The sequence below is a fragment of the Aspergillus sydowii genome (assembly GCF_001890705.1).
Source record: "Aspergillus sydowii CBS 593.65 unplaced genomic scaffold ASPSYscaffold_1, whole genome shotgun sequence".
Taxonomy (NCBI): Eukaryota; Fungi; Ascomycota; class Eurotiomycetes; order Eurotiales; family Aspergillaceae; genus Aspergillus; species Aspergillus sydowii.
In genome coordinates, this window is record NW_024467859.1 from 344,802 (window position 1) to 364,116 (window position 19,315).

At 49.5% G+C, this 19,315-nt stretch overlaps 8 protein-coding genes across 8 annotated transcripts; 4 read left to right on the top strand and 4 right to left on the bottom strand.

The window, feature by feature from the left end:
* Window positions 1–573: 573 nt before the first annotated feature.
* On the bottom strand, window positions 574–3,039 carry ASPSYDRAFT_83435 (tRNA ligase; the record flags this gene model as incomplete). Its single annotated transcript, XM_040851225.1, has 1 exon — window positions 574–3,039. One exon carries the CDS (start codon window positions 3,037–3,039, stop codon window positions 574–576), a length of 2,466 nt encoding a protein of 821 aa, XP_040707173.1.
* Window positions 3,040–3,516: 477 nt separating this feature from the next.
* Window positions 3,517–4,179, top strand: ASPSYDRAFT_53072 (ankyrin repeat protein; the record flags this gene model as incomplete). Its single annotated transcript, XM_040848615.1, has 1 exon — window positions 3,517–4,179. The coding sequence occupies one exon, from the start codon at window positions 3,517–3,519 to the stop codon at window positions 4,177–4,179; it is 663 nt and encodes a 220-aa protein (XP_040707174.1).
* Window positions 4,180–4,678: 499 nt separating this feature from the next.
* On the top strand, window positions 4,679–5,487 carry ASPSYDRAFT_25452 (vacuolar protein sorting family 37 protein; the record flags this gene model as incomplete). Its single annotated transcript, XM_040844164.1, has 2 exons — window positions 4,679–4,935; window positions 5,001–5,487. 2 exons carry the CDS (start codon window positions 4,679–4,681, stop codon window positions 5,485–5,487), a joined length of 744 nt encoding a protein of 247 aa, XP_040707175.1.
* Window positions 5,488–5,708: 221 nt separating this feature from the next.
* On the bottom strand, window positions 5,709–6,952 carry ASPSYDRAFT_139289 (phosphatase PAP2 family protein; the record flags this gene model as incomplete). The annotated part of the gene is made up of 4 exons (XM_040840934.1): window positions 5,709–6,202; window positions 6,274–6,550; window positions 6,638–6,788; window positions 6,849–6,952. The coding sequence occupies 4 exons, from the start codon at window positions 6,950–6,952 to the stop codon at window positions 5,709–5,711; spliced, it is 1,026 nt and encodes a 341-aa protein (XP_040707176.1).
* A 1,974-nt stretch (window positions 6,953–8,926) lies between these two features.
* ASPSYDRAFT_165833 (GFA family protein) lies at window positions 8,927–10,061 on the bottom strand. Its single transcript, XM_040843369.1, has 3 exons — window positions 9,915–10,061; window positions 9,534–9,713; window positions 8,927–9,444 (listed from the first exon to the last, which is right to left on the bottom strand). Exons 1-3 carry the CDS (start codon window positions 9,920–9,922, stop codon window positions 9,141–9,143), a joined length of 492 nt encoding a protein of 163 aa, XP_040707177.1. The 5' UTR covers window positions 9,923–10,061; the 3' UTR covers window positions 8,927–9,140.
* Window positions 10,062–10,310: 249 nt separating this feature from the next.
* On the top strand, window positions 10,311–11,217 carry ASPSYDRAFT_37915 (uncharacterized protein). The gene is made up of 4 exons (XM_040845593.1): window positions 10,311–10,416; window positions 10,525–10,559; window positions 10,707–10,821; window positions 10,916–11,217. Exons 1-4 carry the CDS (start codon window positions 10,367–10,369, stop codon window positions 11,022–11,024), a joined length of 309 nt encoding a protein of 102 aa, XP_040707178.1. The 5' UTR covers window positions 10,311–10,366; the 3' UTR covers window positions 11,025–11,217.
* A 147-nt stretch (window positions 11,218–11,364) lies between these two features.
* ASPSYDRAFT_37916 (Kha1p) lies at window positions 11,365–14,771 on the bottom strand. Its single transcript, XM_040845594.1, has 4 exons — window positions 14,185–14,771; window positions 13,718–14,134; window positions 12,987–13,649; window positions 11,365–12,925 (listed from the first exon to the last, which is right to left on the bottom strand). The coding sequence occupies exons 1-4, from the start codon at window positions 14,290–14,292 to the stop codon at window positions 11,447–11,449; spliced, it is 2,667 nt and encodes an 888-aa protein (XP_040707179.1). The 5' UTR covers window positions 14,293–14,771; the 3' UTR covers window positions 11,365–11,446.
* A 750-nt stretch (window positions 14,772–15,521) lies between these two features.
* Window positions 15,522–18,053, top strand: ASPSYDRAFT_140641 (nitrogen permease regulator 3 family protein; the record flags this gene model as incomplete). The annotated part of the gene is made up of 2 exons (XM_040841067.1): window positions 15,522–16,596; window positions 16,651–18,053. The coding sequence occupies 2 exons, from the start codon at window positions 15,522–15,524 to the stop codon at window positions 18,051–18,053; spliced, it is 2,478 nt and encodes an 825-aa protein (XP_040707180.1).
* Between the last annotated feature and the right edge of the window lie 1,262 nt (window positions 18,054–19,315).

Below are 19,315 nucleotides of genomic sequence, written 5' to 3' on the forward strand. Positions count from 1 at the left end.
ACATACTTACAGTACCTTCTTACCCGCATGGCATGCGCACCTTAGATAATAACCGTGTACGATTAATTAGATCTTATTTATTCTTACTGTGGCGCATTTGTATTATGAATCAATAGACCGTTCTATGTTTACTTGAGTGGTTGATTTCGCTCATAATCTACTGTTGCACAGTTCCTGTTTGCTTATGAACAGTAAAAACTAGGTGGTACGCCCCTAAGAAGCAGAAGCTCGGGCCGAGGAGGGGAGGAGATGCAATTATACGACGCGGTTGGAATTTGCTATTGTCCACTCCAGCCCTGCTGTTGTGCTGTGTTACAGTCAACGGTCAGTTCAGGTCAGGTCGGAGCTTATTTATTTGATGCACATAGCCACTCGTCTGTGTAATGTTCATCGAGCTAGTTTTGGATACATTGCAAAGAAGTAAATATGTATCATAATCATGTAGATTTAGTTTAGTTTTGATATTTATTTTTGGTCTTTTCCAGTGGAGCAACTGCTTTGTGGCTAGATGATACCTATAAACGCTTGATTAAATTCATATCACCTCCTTGCATCTCATCAAACCGCCTCTAACTAATACTTCCCGCGACTCATAGTAACTCCCACAGTCCCATTAACAACCTTCACACCGGGTATCTCGGCCTCCCAAATGCCAGATCCAGGAGCAGAGCCCTCCCGCAGCCACCGCTGCAACAAGTCATTGCTCTCCTTGGGCTTGATGTCCGGCGACGCAGTGCCAACCGTAACATGAGGCAGCGGGTTAACACAGACCCAGTCGGGCTCGGGCTGGCCGTCTTCAGCGTCCTCGGAGGGAAGGATGCGCGCAACGAAGGTCATGAGCCTTGAATCCCAGATGAGGCGCTCAAGGCGGATGCGCGCATGGCCGAGGAAAGGTGTGGTTCTATAGTCGTTGGGTGGGTTTGTGGTCATTTTCTCGGTATATCGGTGGACGAGGGAGTCCCAGACATCTGGGTTGTCCTTTTTGGAGGCCCGGTGGATAAGGGTTACGTGGAAGGCGGGCTGGACGCGGCGGGAGTTGACGAGTTGGTGGTATAACCGGGCCTTTTCGGGGGGTGTGGCGGGGGAGAAGAGGGAGTGGAGGAGGTTGAGGACTTCGGAGGTCGGGAGGGAGATGCCGAAGTATTCGATGTTTTTGGCTTTAGCCTCGATGGTGATGGCAGAAGGACCGGGGCTGTTGCTGTTCGTATTATGTTTGTCGTTCTTGGGCTGTTTGTATGAGGCGCTGTGGTCTACCTCAACGTTGTACTCGCTTGTTGCGTAGTCAATGGCGTCGTCGAGCTCTTTTGCGGACGGAACCGCAGTCACTAGCTGGGGATAGGCGGAATGCAGAGCCCTGACTACTTTTTCGAGGTTCTCGCGAGAAGTAGCCATAACATCAAGATCAATTACTTCGTCAAAGCTCATGTCTGGCTCACGTTCGGTATCGATGGCCTCGAATCGTTTAAGGAATCCTTCCATGATGCCAACGACCTCGCCAGCATCCTTCGTACCAGCGCGAATAGTCTGGTGGTTATCACCGCGGTCAAGAACACGTCTGCGCGTCACCTCGCGGATTACAGGGAGCATCACATCCTTTGGTTCGTGTACGTATTGGAGGGCGACGAAGCGTGCGTTCGGAGCACCCGCGGATACATCATTCATGAGCTGGTCCCGTTCGCGCTTCTGGTGGTTGTTTCGGTCAGCAATAACGGCTGGCTTCTCCATCATGGTGTTGAGGATATCCAATGTAAATTTCTTTGGCTTATTCTTCCCCTTGGGGATGTTGTCGTTTTGAATATGGCCCCAGCCAAATAGCTTGGTTAAACCCAAAGCCACTGTTGTCTTTCCACATCCTATTGATGCAATAGGCACCAATACAACATCCCGTTTGACTGCTTCAGCCTCCATTTGAATGATTTGAGCTCCATTCAGCCCACGCTCCTTGAGAAACCCATCGCGCATTGAGATGATCCCGTGATTTTGCTGGTAACGTTGCTTCAGGCCCGGATTGAGGACAAACTGGTTGCGAGCATAGGCCAGATACTCCTCCGTGATCTTTTTGTGCTTCTTGAATCGAGGAGGTTTTCCTGAGAGTATCGCCTTGGTGCATTCACGCCACTGCCGGTACATCAGGTACGGTTCCTCGAACTTGTATTTGAAGAACCAGTCTCGAGGCGGGCCATTTCCGCGCTCGCTCAGTTTGCATCGAATGACGAAACCTTCAGTATCCCGGCCATCCCAGGATCCAGTCTCGGCGCACTTTTCGAGGAACTTCTGCACGGTGTCGAGGTCATCGTAGACTACGAAATTTGCTTTTTTGAACCCCCACGTATCGGCGAACTGGTGCACATCGGAACTAGAAAGGGTCGCAAATTCAGGAACATTGAAGTTGATCCCATGAAGGTAGATACCTGAGGAGGCCGGGTCGTATGCGAGCACGTGCTCCTCAAAGCTGTCATCACAGAGCTCTCCTACCGCGGTAGCATTCATCTCACGCAGCTGTCGAGCTAGGTCTGCAGTAGACTTGCCAACAGACGCAACGTGCTTCTCAATCCACTCTTCTCCAACCTGTGCATGGCTCCTAGGTGTGTCAGAACGAGCTCCAGTTGAGTGCTTGCTACAGACGAGCAGAGATCCGTCCTCCAGTCCAGAAATGAAGATGATGCACCCATTCTCTTTCACGCTGAGCTCGTACGGACCCCTTGTGTTGTTCTCGATGTTCCTCCATTGTGTCTCATTGACCTCGTTCACATTGAAGAACTTGTCGTAGCCACGTGTGACGATTTCCGGAGTGCCATCTTTCCGCTTCGCAGTGAAAAGCCCACGAGCATAGGTCGGCAGATCTTTACGCTTGTAATCCCAGTCCATAAACTTCCAGGAGTCTGCGGCTGTGTTGCCAGCAGTTCCCACCATGAAGGTGGACTTCCTGCACTTGAAGGCCTTCTTGTCCCCCTTGTTCTGGGTTCGGCCAGATTCCAAATCTCTAATCATCTCGGCCACCTCCTGCTTGTCCTGCAGGACAACCTTGGGACCCTCCATCATGTGTCTAGCCTGTGTAAATTCTCGTATGGCGATATTGTGCGGAAGAATTCGAATGAGCGGGCAGGTTGTGTTGATAGCGAAGGGCGAGCCGCGGAGTGGGGTGTTAACCAGAGCGCGGGAGGGAACAAGATTGAGAACAGTGCGAAACAAGAAACGATGATTGAAGTGGTTCGTTTTAAGAAACTCCATAAATTAAACTCTCATTAGAAGGAGGCGCAGCTCTCCAGCGGAAGAAAGGTATGAATCATAGCGGGGAGAAAGCTGAAAGCTGAGAATAGATAAACGTCTTATCGCGGGGCTGCAAACGCCAAAAAAAATCACCTTTGTTCCGCTCCGCCACCAACACTCATTAACAATCCAGGCCAATCCTCGTCTCAATTTTCTTGACGCACATTTCCTTCGCAGACTCCTTTGACCCAGTCTGACTCCGACGCCAGCTCTTTGACTCATTTTAGCCCCAATAAGCCAATCGCGATGACTCAACCCAACCCCTACGTTCTCGCCGCGGACAACCCCTCTGCCGTTCTGGACCTTCTCAAGTCCGACCCTTCTATCGCATCTAATCAGGACGAACACGGATATTCCCTGCTTCATGCTGCGGCTTCCTACGGACACATCGACCTCCTGCGCGCTCTTGTACGAGATTTCAATGTGGATGTCAACCTGCTCGATGAAGACAGTGAAACTTGTTTGTTTGTAACGGAGAGAGTCGACATCGCGAGATGTCTTATTGAGGAGCTGGGAATTGACCACAACCGGACAAACGACGAAGGTCTGACGGCCAGAGAAACCATCGAGGGCGATGGCTCATTTCCGGAGGTCGCTACCTACCTGCGACAGGTAGCTGGTATACCTGGTGAAGTGCCCAGCAGTTTATCCGCCGGCGATGCGCTGAACCCGGCTCCGCCACTGCCTCCGAACCTTCAAATGAACCTGGGAACAATGTCTGAACAGGAAGCTAGCGCAGGGACCAGCGAAGTGGATCCGGAGTTTAAAAGAAGAATCGATGAGCTTGCTGCTCGAGAGGATTTCCAGAGCGAGGCGAGTCAGAATGAGCTTCGGCAGCTTGTTATGGAGGCGATCCAAGGGTCTGAAATCAATACTCAAGACAAGGATGTGCGGAGAAGGATGGAGTGAGTGTTGCTAGAGTTAGGCAAACGTTCATGAGAGACGAATCCAAACGTACATACTATATAATGTCTTAACCTGCGCCAACATCCGAACACCACTTACAGTTGATTTAAGTTCTTTTGGGTATACTCTAGATATCGGTCAACAGAGTCTACATGTTTCTGCGCAATTCTAAACCCCAGTTGGTGCACAATTTGCTGTTCTGGTTGTATAAGTTCTCTGCTAACGCTAGAACTATAAACTATCGCAAAGCTCACATCACAATCAACAAAACGTTAGAAAAGCCAACTTGCACCGCCTGCATATCTCTTGAGATCTATTCCGCGCATCCAGTTATATATTAATTATCTAATTCTAGAAACTGGCTGTTAATAAAGTGTAGACTTGAACTATACCTGAGTCACGTGTTGGGCTCGTGCCCCCGCATACTACCACCTCTCCGCTTCCTCTGACATCCAAGCAACAACAAACAGCCTTGAGCATTTCCACCACACCAACCTCTACAATGAATCCGGCCTTCAATGCCGATACACCTCCACCTCCGCCGCCGAAGCCCAGCAGTCACGAAGCAAGTCGCGGTGGTACACCCCAGGTGAATTCGCCATCACTAGCTACACCACAACTCTTCCAACAAGGTCAATATGGGCCGGACGTAACGAGTCGACAAGTTCCGCCAAATACATCTAATCCAGGCCCCGCGAACATTCCAAGGCCGCCAACAGTTGATGAAGGCTGGCTGCCGGAAGGCATAAAGGAAAAATCGTACATTTCCCCGCCCTTCCTTCCTCTACCTCCTCTACCTAGCTAACGGAAACTAAACAAACCAGGACAATCGACCTGCAAACAATCCTCCAAACTCCATCCCTAATCTCCGCCCTCTCTGCGACCCACCCTTCCTACAATAGGCATCAAGAAATCCTGCAAACCCTTCTCAACTACAACCAAGATCTAGCGCACCATCTCCTCGACTTGCGATCCCAACTAGCAACGCTCCGCTCCTCAACTGAGACTCTCCTCTTACAGCACCAGTCGCTCGAGGTTTCCTGGCGGAAAAAGCAAAGCGAGATGGATGCGGCTCTGGCGCCGTGGTCGCCCAAGGCGCTATATCAACGGCTGGGTGCGGGGATTGCGGAGCAGGAGGCCGTCTGTTTGGCTGTTGAGGAGAGCTTTTTGGAAGGGGAACATCATGGGAAAGCGACAGAGAAAGAAGTTGCCGACTGGGTGAGGCGTGTTAGAGCAGAGAGCGCGAAGCTGGCGGATCGGAAGGAGGCGAAGGCGAGGTGGGACGAGGGGAGGGTTGGTGGGTGGAGGTGATACAAGTTACCAGAGTGTCCCTGTATGCTTGTGGGATATTGATTGGTTGAATGATGTGATGGGCATGGTGCTGTGCAGTTTGAAAACGAATATATTCTGCATATACTAATATACATATGACGGATAAAGAGAAGATGCCCTCACGATACTCGTTACATCATGAACTTGACCATACTTCGCGCAATGATTTTTACCTTTATGCCGCCATTGCTGGCACGCGGTCATTCAGCCAGATCACGTCTCCCACTCTCTAGGTCGACCTCGCCGTTCTGTGTCATTTCCGGTTCCCTGGACACCACCTTCAAGCTCGACCAGTTATCATCACCGACGTTACTTGGGCTCCCGATAGCCTTGAAGAACGCATGATCACGGCTCCTAGCTCCCCATGACCAGCCTGACCCGCGCTCGAGAGGAGGACTGTATAGTCTAAACCCAACCCAAGCAAACACCATTCCCATTACAGAGCCGAAGATGATATCAAAACCATGGTGTCGGTGATCGAACCAACGCGAAGCAGAGATAAAGAAAGCAACTGCCCAAGGCACAAAGGCGAGGATAACCAGATATATCGGCGGCGCAGCGCCCTGGGCTCGGATCGCGAGACGGTCCCGGGCGCGCAAGTCCTGGGTAAACGGCGAATGGGCCAGGTGGGGGAACTTGACTGAAAACTTGGAGCACAACCAGAGGGAGAAATATGTCAGGCCGGCAAATCCAACTATGTCAACATTAGTTAGCCTCCTGTATACAGACCATTGATCCTGTCTTTGGCGCAAAGGGCTTGCTTACATGACGAATGCCCACTGGGAAAGCTAACAAACCCATTCATCTTCAACATGTCCGACTTATTCCTGCAAATATCCCAGCTTACCAGCGTAGGAGCCCCCGCGAGCTTCTGTCCCAGCCCACCAACCGCGTAAGCAGCAATGTTCTCAACATCTGGGTCACAACGCGCAAGCATATCAGGCCTCGGTTTGCCGTACAGATCCTTCAACCCCTCTGTAGCCATGAAAACACCGGCGCAAGCCAGCGCCAGCCCGAGCCAACCAGCATTCCACTCCCAAATCTTGCGTCGCCAAACCAGCGCGCGCGACGCGGAGTCGTCGATAGAAGTCCCCGGTGTGAAGAGTAGACACAAAATCGCAATGAGCACGCCCGGTGCAACGAGCGAGACGACGACCATAACGCCAGAGCTCACAGTTTCATTCTCGGTGTATGGATACGAGAAGTCCACATTGTCGAGCGAGAAGGGCATGTGATTTGGTTCGACGACGTGGAAGCCATAGCCGATTAGAGCGACGCCGCTGGAATTTGGGAATAGTGTTAATAACAATGGTTTTTCGTATAAAACGTTCTATACTTACACGATGAGAATCCAATCGAGGATGTACGAGAGGAACACGCTGACCGTGAAGCTCGCATGCCCTCTAGACAGGGCGGGGAACGCCTTGATTTGCGAGAGCACCATAGCAAGGTTATCAGAAGTATGAGTCTGTTATTTCTTGATGTTCGCAACTAGAGCGATTTATAAATGGATCGCAGGGGTGAAAATAAAGTCAAGCTTGAGCCATGGGCTGCCGGGGATCTTAAGCGCTGGGACAGGGAGCATGGGATGCCGACGGGATGAAAGCGAAATTTCCCTCCCGAGAAGACGGGAGTCCCTCAACTCTCAAGAAGGTTTGGCTGTTTGTGGCTCGGAGGCCGATCTCCCCTTGGCTGGAGTCATCCCAAGAATCCAGGACTCCTCAGACGAATAAACGATCTTCAGCACGAGACCAGGTCACCATAAGCTGACGCATGCCTTTGCTTTTAGTTATGAACCTGTCTCGCATTCTTGAAGGGCTGTTTATCAATGATGCAATAGCTTGATTCATATGTCAAATTGCAAAATTTAAACTTCTCCGATTTGAAAAAGAGTTAATTTGATTGAGGCCTTCTATACATGTACCGAGCAAACCAACCCCTGCACGGGCTGCTGTGGCGTTTCTATACCTACTTTACCACTGTGCTTAGTGGAATCGTCATCACTTCTAAGTTCTGAGGGACCGAGATTTACTCCGTACTAATAAAAAGCCGGTCAGTCAGATGCTGTGGTGGTTACTCAGTGGGTCTCGGCAGGCAGATGTATTTGAGATGAGCCTCCTGAATCGTCCATTATTGTTCCCTCTTATTACTCCGTATGTGCCTGAGGCCCTGAGCAAAGCATATTGTCGCCTGAGGCGGAAGTTTGCTCTGTTGTCAAACAGCGTAGTTGGAGTGTCCGGCTGCCGTAGCGTCGCAGGTGTTTAAATAAGCTGGCGCCCACAACAATTTTTTTCCACCTGCAAAGCTTGCAGCTTCAACGCCAACTCGGTGCTTGCTTCGACAACATGTCTTTGGCAACTTTCTTATGATGACAGTTGCCAATGCGAATCATTGTATTAAATTATTAGTGAGTATACTATTTTTCCCTTGTCATCCTGCCCGTCTTCCAGGACGAATTCCTTAACAGGATATCCACGGCCGAAAAAACATGAAGGACCATTTCAAAGTCTCTAGAATTACTCTGATTCGCGAAGACAACCAACTGCAATTCATCTTCGGCGTTCGCTGAACCAGTGGCTAACATTTCATGTTTAGTTTTTGTAATCCTACCAGGACGACCTCGCCTGACCGCAAAACACATTGTAAAAGGTATGCTGAACAAATTTTCTTCTTTGATTTATCACTCCCCTCCCCTGGTATGATGATTCTTCGACACGCTATAGGCATTCCTCAAACTTAATCACCATGTGGAATCTGTCTTGTTTTAAGTTTCAGCCTTGTCTGACCACCATCTTCACCATTGCTCTCTTTGACTACATCTGGTGAACGAGCCCTGGCTAACAGTCTGGTTAGGTAAATACCATCTTGTCTTGCAGCTCTTCTTTCCTCGATGAAGATACCTTGAACGAACGGGCGGACATAATAGTGCATCTCCCCTCATCCACAAACAGCGAAGCGTACAAACTTCGCGGGTGTTGGGAGTTGTATTGCTTGTTGAGAACTCGTCACCTGAGTCTTTGCACTTCGTCTACGGATGCTCAGTACCTAGTTGCCAGCCATTCTAACTGTTGACTATAGGTACTGTCTCAGCCCTGCATATCCCAACACCATATCCCGTCAACATCTTATGATGAACTGTTTATTCACACTGTTTGATCCGCACTATGTGTTGGAGATGAACATTACATACAAAAATCTGATTTAATGAGGTGAGTTCTCCTACTGTCTGGAGTCATTGAGCGGCGCTAATTCTGTAGCCTGACATTAGTTGACATTTCATCACTTGATACACACTTGGTGTCGTGACTGCATGCTGACTTGTCGACTATCAGCACTAGTTGTACCCAACGTAGTATTACCGTATTCGCACGCAAAGAGTGAGTAGCCTTTTTGTCCTTTCGTTTTTCTGATGATGATTTCTTTAATTGCTGTTTTTTCTGAATACACTTTGAAGAAACTTCTTTTTCACCTTGGAGAACTGATGTCTTGTCACTTCCTGAGCATTGCAACCAGCCATTGTGTTTCCGTTGCTAACCACTCGATTAGTTCAAGTTATATAGAAAAATGCATTTTAATTTTCTGCGGAATATCTCTCTCGTAAAACGTAAATGTCGCTGTCAATAGACATTGGATCACTCATAGAACAAGTTATGCTTCTTGTGCCAATCCTCCAAACTCTCCGTCGGATACTGCTTGTATACCTGCTTCTTTCCCTCGGGATACCTGGCCCACGCCGGCTTCGAGTCCTCAAAAATACAAACCATCTCATCAGGAACCGGCAGGTCCGTATCAATGGCCGACGCAAACGGATGGATCAGTTCAGGCCATGACCCATCCCAAAGCCAGAGCATAGTCCCACAGTTGGAGCAAAAGTTCCGCTCCGACGAGCACTTCGCTTCGTCCTTTGTGCCGCGTGCTTTGATGGCGTTGTACTTCCTGTGCACCGTTAGCTCCATTCATACAGCATTGTACTACTACCCGAACGGAAAACAATGGAATGGATGAGATAGTATGATGTGACGCACTTAATCAGTTTCTCCCCCTTCTTAATCTTCAAGCTATCCGCGATCCCACCCAAATTCACGGCACCAACATAAGAACCGATCTTGCGGCAGATGCTGCACGCGCAGAGCTGGTACGGGACTGGGGTTGAAGAGTCGAGACTGAACTCGACTCCGCCGCATTGACAGCTTCCTTCCAGCTTTCTGTATGGTGATTTGTTAGTTGCACACTCCTCTCATACTCCGGATTTACTCCATTCGATCCCGAAGGTTCGGTAGCTTATGTCAAGGTATGGTGAAGAAATGCGATTGGGTAGCGATGAGGTTATTCGTCGAGGCGATTCCTCAAGGTACTCGGGGGGCTGGGATAACTGGCCAACAAGGTACTTAGGTGGGTAAACGTACAGAGGCATAGTACTGTATTGAATTAGAGGCGGCTGATGTAGATCGACGAGTTTACTTGGCCTCGTTTCCAGGATGGTTGTTGAACAGTTACTTCTAAGATTTGGATGGAATTGAATTCAGATGCAGAGGACCAGTGCAACAAACGTCATATATATAGCTCGAACACAACAGAGTCTACTTCCACCTTCCGCCCATCTGCCGACGGCCTTCCGATGGCCTCAGATGAGGGGTCAATCCAGACCACGGCGAATCCTGCACCTTGATTGGAGGCTTTGACATACATCTGACGTTTTGACTGCACTGTCACGGTTTGCACTGTTTGCTCAACTGTGTTTGTTTGGTTTGTCTGGTTTGACTCCGCGGGATATGATACTGAGTCTCTATCGCGATAATAATCTCGACTCCAAGACTCAAGGTTGACCTTTCACCAATCCGACTATAGCAACTGCAAAATGAGCTTCGGAAGTCCCGGTGGCGGCGCTGCCAATACCAAACCTACGCCGTGAGTGGAATCTCCCAATTGGCAACCTCGGCCAGTCCATCCCAGGCCAAAAGATCATCCCATCTTTTGGATCTTGCCATCGAACGGCTAATTGAGTGATGTTTATAGCCCCGAGCGAGGAAGTTTTCCCCTCGATCACGATGGTACAATCTTACCTTTTCTAAATCCTTTAAACTGCCTCATTCCAAGGACACAAACACCATATTCCGACCTTCCGAACCATTGCCAATCCCCATTTCTCCGGCTCATTCCATAACATAACAATACTCTAACGCATACTCGCAATCTAGGCGAATGCAAACATCTCATCCAAAACTACCTCAAATGTCTAAAACTGCAGCGCGGCGTAAACGACGACGAGTGCCGGCGGTTAGCCAAGGGATACCTGGCTTGTCGGATGGATAAGTGCGGGCTCCTTTATCTTTTTCTTTCTTTTTTTTTTCCTGCTCTCTGTATAACGGCATGAGTCTTTATTACTAACTACATGGTACTTGTACAGGAACCTTATGGCGCCGGACGACTTTAAGAATCTCGGGCTTGTATTTGAGAAGGATAAAGATGGGGATGGGACGGGGCAGGGACAGACTTCGGGTTCGAGTTCAAGTTAGCAGGCTTACTGCTGGAATAGGGTGTTTAATGACAGGTTATAAGTTTCTACCAGGCCACTGACATGCGCATAGAGGGGGTCTGGCGGGAAATAATCGCAATCGACTGTACACTACTTACTGTATACTATATTTTCATGGGCTTAGGCTCTTTTTGTATATGATGAGCTATGACATCTCTACTTTACCTTTCTCCTATACATTACGGATATAGGCTTCAGTTAATCAAAAGATCTATAGAGGGTTTTGTGGAAATAATATTGAAGCGATGCAAGTCGGCCACGGGACTTGGCCATGCGTGTATTCTTCGTTAGCCAAAACGGTATCCTAATTCATACTGATATCATTCCAAACAAAAAAAAAAAAGACAATGAGGTATATAGGGAAACAAGTAAACAAGCAAGTCACGCAAGCAGAAACCTAGTCTAGCCATGTGAAGAGGCAGCGGCCTGAAGAACAAGCACGTTGCCAACAGTTCTATTCTCGGTGCGCACCATCGCCTGCGCAACAGCGCCCAAGGCCCCGCGGGCATCGATCCCGACTTCTTCGTGAGACGGCGCGTCAATTTCTAGCGTCTGGTCCACACGGGTATTACGCCGTCCGACAATGGTGATGTTCCCTGGTTTCGAGGCCGACTGTGCCATCTCGTTCTTGACGCAGTCAATGGCGGTCTGGACTCCGGTGTCAACGTCATCCTTGGCCGGGGTGACAGTCTTGAAAATCACGCGGGACGAGAGCTCAATCGGGAGAGAGTCACGGAGCGTGGCGAAGATAACGGCGTCGGTTGCTGCTCCGAAGTTATCGAGCTGGGAATTCGAGGATGACTTGCGCTGCTTGGGCCGGGCAGAAACGTTGCCTGTTGTCTTTGAAGTCTCCACAGGTAAATCTATGTGGATGATGGTAGCCGTGACCTGGTCGTTTTGTGCTAACTGGAGAACGAATTTTAGGGCGTAACGGTCATCGTCTCCTCCAAAAAAGGGTAGAACTATATGGTGAGAGCGTGCGGCCGCGGGGCTGCTCCAGACTGCGCTTCTGATGCTCCTGGCGCTCATGGTTCGTTCGATAGTAGGCCGAGCTTTGGCGTTGCGAGTGTAAGTGCTGCGCTCTATAAGAACACCGACGTTGCAGGAGCTTTGGTTTAGAATGTTAGATACGAAGCTAGTATAGGGCCCGTTGGCAAAGCGATTTTGTTCATTCATGCCGGGGCCTCCTTGGTGTTCGCTCAAGGCGCCGGTCTCGCTCCATGGGATGAGAAGGAGGTCTGCGGTATCTTTGCGGGCAATTCCAAGCACAGTGTCCGCATATGAATGCTCAGGAACCACCGAAACGTCAGCCAAAATAGAAATATCATGCCATTGACCGAATGCACGGAAGGTATTGATGACTGGGTCCCACAAAGGGTAGTCATCAGCTTCTGACACCTTCATTACACTAGATTCTCGATCCCCAAGCTCCACTAGGCGAATTCCATGGACTTTGAGGGACAAGTCTTCGTGTATTTCGCTTGCAGCAGACTCTTCAGCTGCTGGCTCGGGTGATCTTGTGTCATTCTGGGCTTTCTCTGGATGAACTTTCGGGCTCGGTGGTTGGTTTGGTCCAAGAAGCGCAGCCAGTGTGCAGATACTAGAAAGACCATCAAGCCGTAGATAAACGAGAAGACTTTGAACAGTATGAGACTCTAGATGCTCCTTTGCAGCGGTGACACTGTCCCTACGCTCACTAGGTTGGATGGAGTTTCCTTCCCAGTCGATTTCACCGCGGCGCCACCGGTCGACCTTATCTTGGTACCACTTCGGATATATATATGTGGTTAGAGGGGTAGTCGCAAAAGTTGTTATAAGTGCCATGACCACAAAAATCGTGAAAGTTCGGGTGCTCAGAATGTTCGCTTGTAATCCGATATTCTAAACATGTGGTTAGCGTAGCAGCATATGTGAAACGATGGTAGTCCTGATGGCAACATACCAAGACAATAAGCTCTACCAAGCCTTTGCAGCTCATAAGAACCCCTACAGCAAAGCATTCTCGCCATAGAAGACCGCAGGCCCTTGATGCAAGTGTACCTCCAGCCACTTTGGCGATAAATGCAATGGCGACAACGGCGACTACGTAACCCCACACAATACCTGTGTCGAGCAGTCCCAAGTTCGTTTGAAGACCGGAAAGCGTAAAGTATAGCGGGAGGAATAGTGCGGCAACGAGATCCTCAATTTTTTCAGTTAGCTTGATAGCAAAGCCTCCCTCATGAGGGCAGAGCAGGCCAATCAGGAAACCGCCAAAAATTGCATGAACTCCTATCACCTGGGTAAAGAAAGAGGATGCCAGGGCAATCAAAATCGTGATTGTGACTACTGATTGACTTGGGCCTTTCTGCAGACTTCCGGTGTAGCTGAGGAAGCGTAGGAACAGTGGACGGAAGACTATTATCAAGAATGTGACATAGCCAACACAGACGAGCAATACCCACAATGCCGTAATACCGCTGCCGGCGTTAACGAGAGCAACACAGAGCGCAAGCAACACCCAGCCAACAACGTCGTTGCCGACGCCGGCGGAGAGCACAATGACTCCAACATTTGTCCCAAGTAGCTTCAACTCGGTCAAAATACGACACAGGACAGGGAATGCCTAGATTGAAGACAAGTTAGTTCAGATTTGCTAGCGTTATAAAGGCTCCTGGGGGCCAGAGAACCTACAGTAATGGCCATTGCTATACCGATGAAAAGTAGGTAGGTACCAAAGTCTATCGGCTTTACGCCATCTTCGCCACGGAACTCGTGGTATAGACCATAAGAAACAGCAGCGCCCAGCCCAAAAGGCAGGATCATTCCAGCGGCAGAGACGCTGCCAGCCACCCGCCAGTTACTGACAAGAAATCGCAGATTGGTTTCAAGACCGACAAGGAATAGAAATAGGACCAGACCGACGTTCGCGAACAGATTCAAATTCGGAAGCGATGCGTCGGGGAAAATGGAGTCGGTGAACCCCGGTACGCGGCCCATCACAGACGGCCCAAGTATGATGCCGGCAATGATTTCTGCGATGACGCGAGGCTGGCGGAGTTTGGAAAGAGGCCAATGGATCAGACGGCAGAGCACAATGATGATAAAGGCCTGCTTACAGATTAAAATGACAAGATCACTCAACGAGAGATAAAACTAACCTGAATAATGAATATAACAATTGGGTTTTTGGGATCATAATGCGACGGATTACCGCCCTCAAGGATACCACCTTGGGGGGTTGCCCGGTTCGTCGAATTGTCGGCCATTGTTCGAGAGAGACCGCGAGCGCCTGATTGCGCAGGTTCGGCGAGGGCGAGGGAGAAAAGCAAGAAAAGCCAAAGGATGAAGAGAGAGGCGGGACGCCGAGTCTTATATTACAAGGGCCAATGGGCCACTGAGTACAAGGCGAGCACAACTACATCAACCCCAGCCGTTTACAGGCGGCGCCCACGTGGTTGGCGTGGAGAGAGCTGTTTCACTCTGCACTATCAGTGTCAAGCTGATGAACCAAACTTCGAGGAGTCAATGAATCATCTTCTCTACGGGAAATTCCATCAAAGCTTCACAGGCACACTTGTTGGGTTGTGACTGATGAGGAGGTCGGATGATGCACCGCCGTTTGCGTCATTTTATTCTTCTACCAGAGACAGATGTTCTGGGAGGAAATAAGAAGACAAAAGGGGGGAAGGTGAGCATCTGACCGCTTTAAGCCACTGCTGGCACGATCCAACAAGGTGTTGAGGAGCCAGTCTTGAGAGGCTTGGACGAAAGGCTAGCGAGCCCACCTGAGATCTTTATTATACTGGGCCGCCCAATCGCTGCATTGTTCCACGCTTACCGGTCCGACACTGTAAAACGAACTTTATCCTGACCTGAACCGAGCGCGACGCGAATACTCAGCTGCTGTACTTTGATCCCCGGCCTCTCAAATGCACGATAATGTGACAATACAATCAACATTGTCAACGCAATGGGAACACCAAGCTGTGATAGCTGACGTCCGTATTCAGCGAAGAACTCAGGTTCCAGGATACGAGATCTACTCTAATCTTGCAGCGTTAGACGTCATGCCAGTAATCTGTTTGTAACATCATAATGGGCCTGATGGTACAATGCTCGTGGACCAATCGAGATCCATCTCTGCAAAATGTCCATGTGGATTGGCACCAAATTCTCCGCTTTCGGGATGTGCATCGAGAAGCTGGGGATGCAGCTACAACAAATCCACCTTACAGTGTACAAAAGCCGCAAATTCTAACAAACTAGGTTCAAAAATGACATATATTGCATTTTATTCATAGTGAGCTGTTACATATGCAGTTTTTGTCAAAAATCAAGAAGTAGTGGAATAACGGCTGGGTATTCAAGCTGTTGACAGTTGATAGATGCGGCGGGTTCCTCAGATGCGGGGAAGCGATGGCTCCGACCGGCGGGCAGACTTTCTCCATCCAAGCTCCACGCCAGCTCCATCACCACCAATTGACCAGCTTCTCAGATGTCGTCCATTGCGCGCCCTCCCGACCCTTGCTTGGTTGCCATTGTCCTGATCGCCCGCTCTCGTGCTGGGCCTCGTTTCGTGTTCCATTACCCTCCCAAACCCCTCACCGATAATCCTTTACGAACCCCTGCGAAATCAAGACGAACCTCACGGTCAAGAAGCAGACAAAGTTCGAAGGGCAACGACTCGACTTCCAGTGACGACAGCCACTCGAGTTCCGACGAAGATGAAAACGATTCTCAAAGCCAATCTCACATCCAAACCAGCCACGTCGCAGGGAGCAACGTCAGCACTAGAAGGTCGAGCAATTTTGGAATCGATGATCTTTCCATCTCATCCACAACAGGTGGTGAAAATCACCGACCCGGGTCCATTACTTCCTCCAAGTCGCATCTGAGAAAGCGTGGTGCCCACTCCGATGCTGAGTACGATTCCGGCGCCGGTTCTGATAGACAAGAAGATCGATCGAGAGGAGCGGAAAGCCCAAATCGTGTCCCGTTTGAATCTATACTAGGCCTTCCGGTAGATGTATGGGAGAAGCTCTTAAGTCCATCGCGCTCGTGGCATAAAAGACGTTTTGAGCTCGGTATAAACGATCTTGCATTTGTCGGATGGCCGGTTTTTGTTCGTGAGGATGGAAGTTGGATGAAAAAAAAACGGAAGAAGAAGAGAAAGCAGCGCGCAGAGTGGGAAGGAGGGGAATTTGGACATAATGAGACAGCAGGAGACTCACAGGATGATGGTGCGGAGATGATTGCGGCATCAACGGAGACATTGAGTCCACACTCAACCGTTCCACCCAAACCTCAACGGGCATCAGTGGGTAGCAACCGGTCGTTAAAATTGCCCAGTGACTCTCTAGATCCCGATGACAAGGATATGATGACAATGTTCAATGTTGTCTTCGTCCTTGACCCTCCATTACTAGAATATTCGATGCGTGTTCGGGAGATATACGACAATATCATCAAAAAATTTACCAAGGCTTTAAAATGGGAGCAAGCCCGGACAAACTATGTCTGGAAAGAATCCCAACATATCCTTCACATCAAGGAGAAGGCAAAAGAGAAGAGTATGCCACCAACGCTCAAAGTTTGTCAACTGAAGCTAACAATCGTTTTTGTAGGAACCTCACTTAATAACTTATACTCGGACTTGGTGAACCAGTCGTCTCTTGCAAGAGCGATTTGCACCCTATTTACTAGCATATCAGCATCGAAGATTTCCTCCCTCACATTAAACCCGGATGTGTCAATCTCCCTACAGATTCCGCCACTAACCTCCACACCATACCTCCCCGGGCAGAACGACCAAGCATACCCGGGACTTTGGCTTACAACTGCAGATAGCATCAGCCCCGTGGATGAACCCATGACAGACCCAAACATCACACCTCATCAAGTATTAGCCAAGAACTTCGCCTTGCTGTTGCTAGATAATGAGGCAAGCATAATCAAAGATGTGGAAGCGGCCGGGGGAACTTTAGCTGCGCCCCTTGTTCACTATATCCGCTGCTCTAATCCAACGAAGTCATTCATCCAGACCTCGCAATCCTCGGGTATTCCCCTGCCTACAATTCAATTTCTAGCCAGTCACTTGGTCTACTGGAGAAGGGCTCGTGCAATTCCCCCGCTCCATCAACGGGATACCTACTTTGTATCTCCGAACTGTGATCTCAGCAAATTGGAAGTTGCCTCGGCCGCCTATAAACTTGCGTTTCCTACTCTTCCCAGTCTACCGAAGATGCTATCCGCTCTTAGCGGAACACCAAGGCCTTACGGAAACTTTATACCAAGTAAGGATCACAAAGCGACATATTTCGCTATATTAGCATGGCTACTCCGCGGCGGCTGGGTCACCCAACTTCGATCTTTCGCGAGAGTAAAAGTTACTCCCGAAGTAAAGATGGCCGTTGAACTGGCCATTCGGCGAGAGGAGGTGGACAAGTACCTGAGCAGGGGCAGATCTTCGTCGGCCGTGTCAGACAAGGGGAAGTCTGCCGAGGAGGATAACCATGAATACGGTGATGTTGACGACAGTTCGTCGTCTTCCTCGTCTTCACTTGCAAGCCACGGCAGTGGGGATGAGACACCCATGCCGAATCGCTACAAAGCGGACACTGGATTTAATTTATCGCATTCCCTGCTTGATCAGAAGGCTTCGCTGAAAACATCTTCCCTGATAATCTTGCCTCACAAAGCCTCTCCCCTAGAGTCCCGGTGGCTTGATGAGATTGTGGCACGATTCCCCGATCACACCACGGACGCCATTGCCGACGGGGAACAAGGCGGTGATGCAGCGGGTGGCCACTCCGCAGTTCCAGCCCTTACAGGCTCGCTGAAAAATGCCTGGCCAATCTTGGTTAAATACTTCAACGGCTACGATGCTCTAGAAAAGATCCCGATTCGAGAGAATCTGAAGCGCAAACTGGTCTCTCAGAAATTAATCCGCCTAGGGTTCGTAACTGGACAAACGCCTATCGATCTGGATACTAGAGAGCAAGTTTTGGTTTCTTTCAGACACTGGTAAGGGCATTCTGCCCCTCCGGGTTGGATTTCTAGAACTCGGGATTTGGATCTCGGATCGTCAGGAAGAAAAGCGACACGTGATATACCGGGCCTTTCGACCGCAGAAGCGTTGTCCGGTTCTTGGTTGGAGACATCCGAAGATTTCCGATGTCATTGTTATGCCGAGCACCAGCCCTAACAATCCTCAAGCGCCTCCACATCATGTACTACGCGGAAAGAGTTAAGAATCTGGCTTTAACAGATATTATTATTGTCTATAGATTCGAACGAGGACCAAATTGGCTCGATCTGGAGAAGTTCAGCTCCTGGGTAACTAGCCTCGGTACAGCTACAACATCAGCCTATCAACCGTCAGGAACCGTTAGATTGTCAACGTCGGTGTCCTTCTTCATGGGGCAACGGCAAGCGCCGGGAACCTTCACGGAATGAGGCGGCCGTCACGTGCTCACCTGCCGGGGACTGCTTGGATCAGTGCACGAACAAGCAGCAGGGGAAGTCCTGTTTCAAGATTTTGAAAATCTGTGTTCCATAGCATTGTCGAGTTACACCTCATAATCGAGCAGTTCGTCTTTCTGCGTTTGTGGCAATTCCTACGAACCTGTGGACCCGGAGTCGGCTCTCTGCATTGGCGGCGCCAAGAAACTGAAGATGGCATGATTTGGAGACGTTGGGATGGCTTCGGAGCCAACTGCCGCAGTGGCGGCACGGTGGTGCGGTCAATGAGGGAGTGGTGGGTGGCAAGTCTTCTTGTAAATACTACGAACACCGTACGCGATGGGATTGTATAAAATTATAGTCAAGACATTGCCCCTCCATTGCCCATGCCTAATCGGCAATACTCCGCAGATGCGTGGTTTTTGATGGGAGGGGTTATGGCTGTGGTTAATAATAATGTCGGATAGTTATGCATGTATTCTCTTAGTCAAACAGGAAAAACAATGGCCATCGGAAGGACCGATCGGAATGGTGCAGTGATAGTCTTAAAACTAGGATCAGTACGTTATTGAGGTAGTATTCCCGTTATGTAGCTTGTGAACGCGGATGTCTCAGCGTGGCTTATGAGGAGTAACTTGGGAGGATTCCATAACCCCATCGCTCAGGAACAGGGGAAGCGACGGGAATTTTCAGTTACCCTTACTCTTAGTTATCGGGAACCAAATCTAATAGTTGTGTCATTCTTTTCGTGGTGCTTACCCTAGAAGGCACGGATAAACTTAGCATTGGAGACATTATTGGAGCATTTTACTTGGAGTTGGAACATCC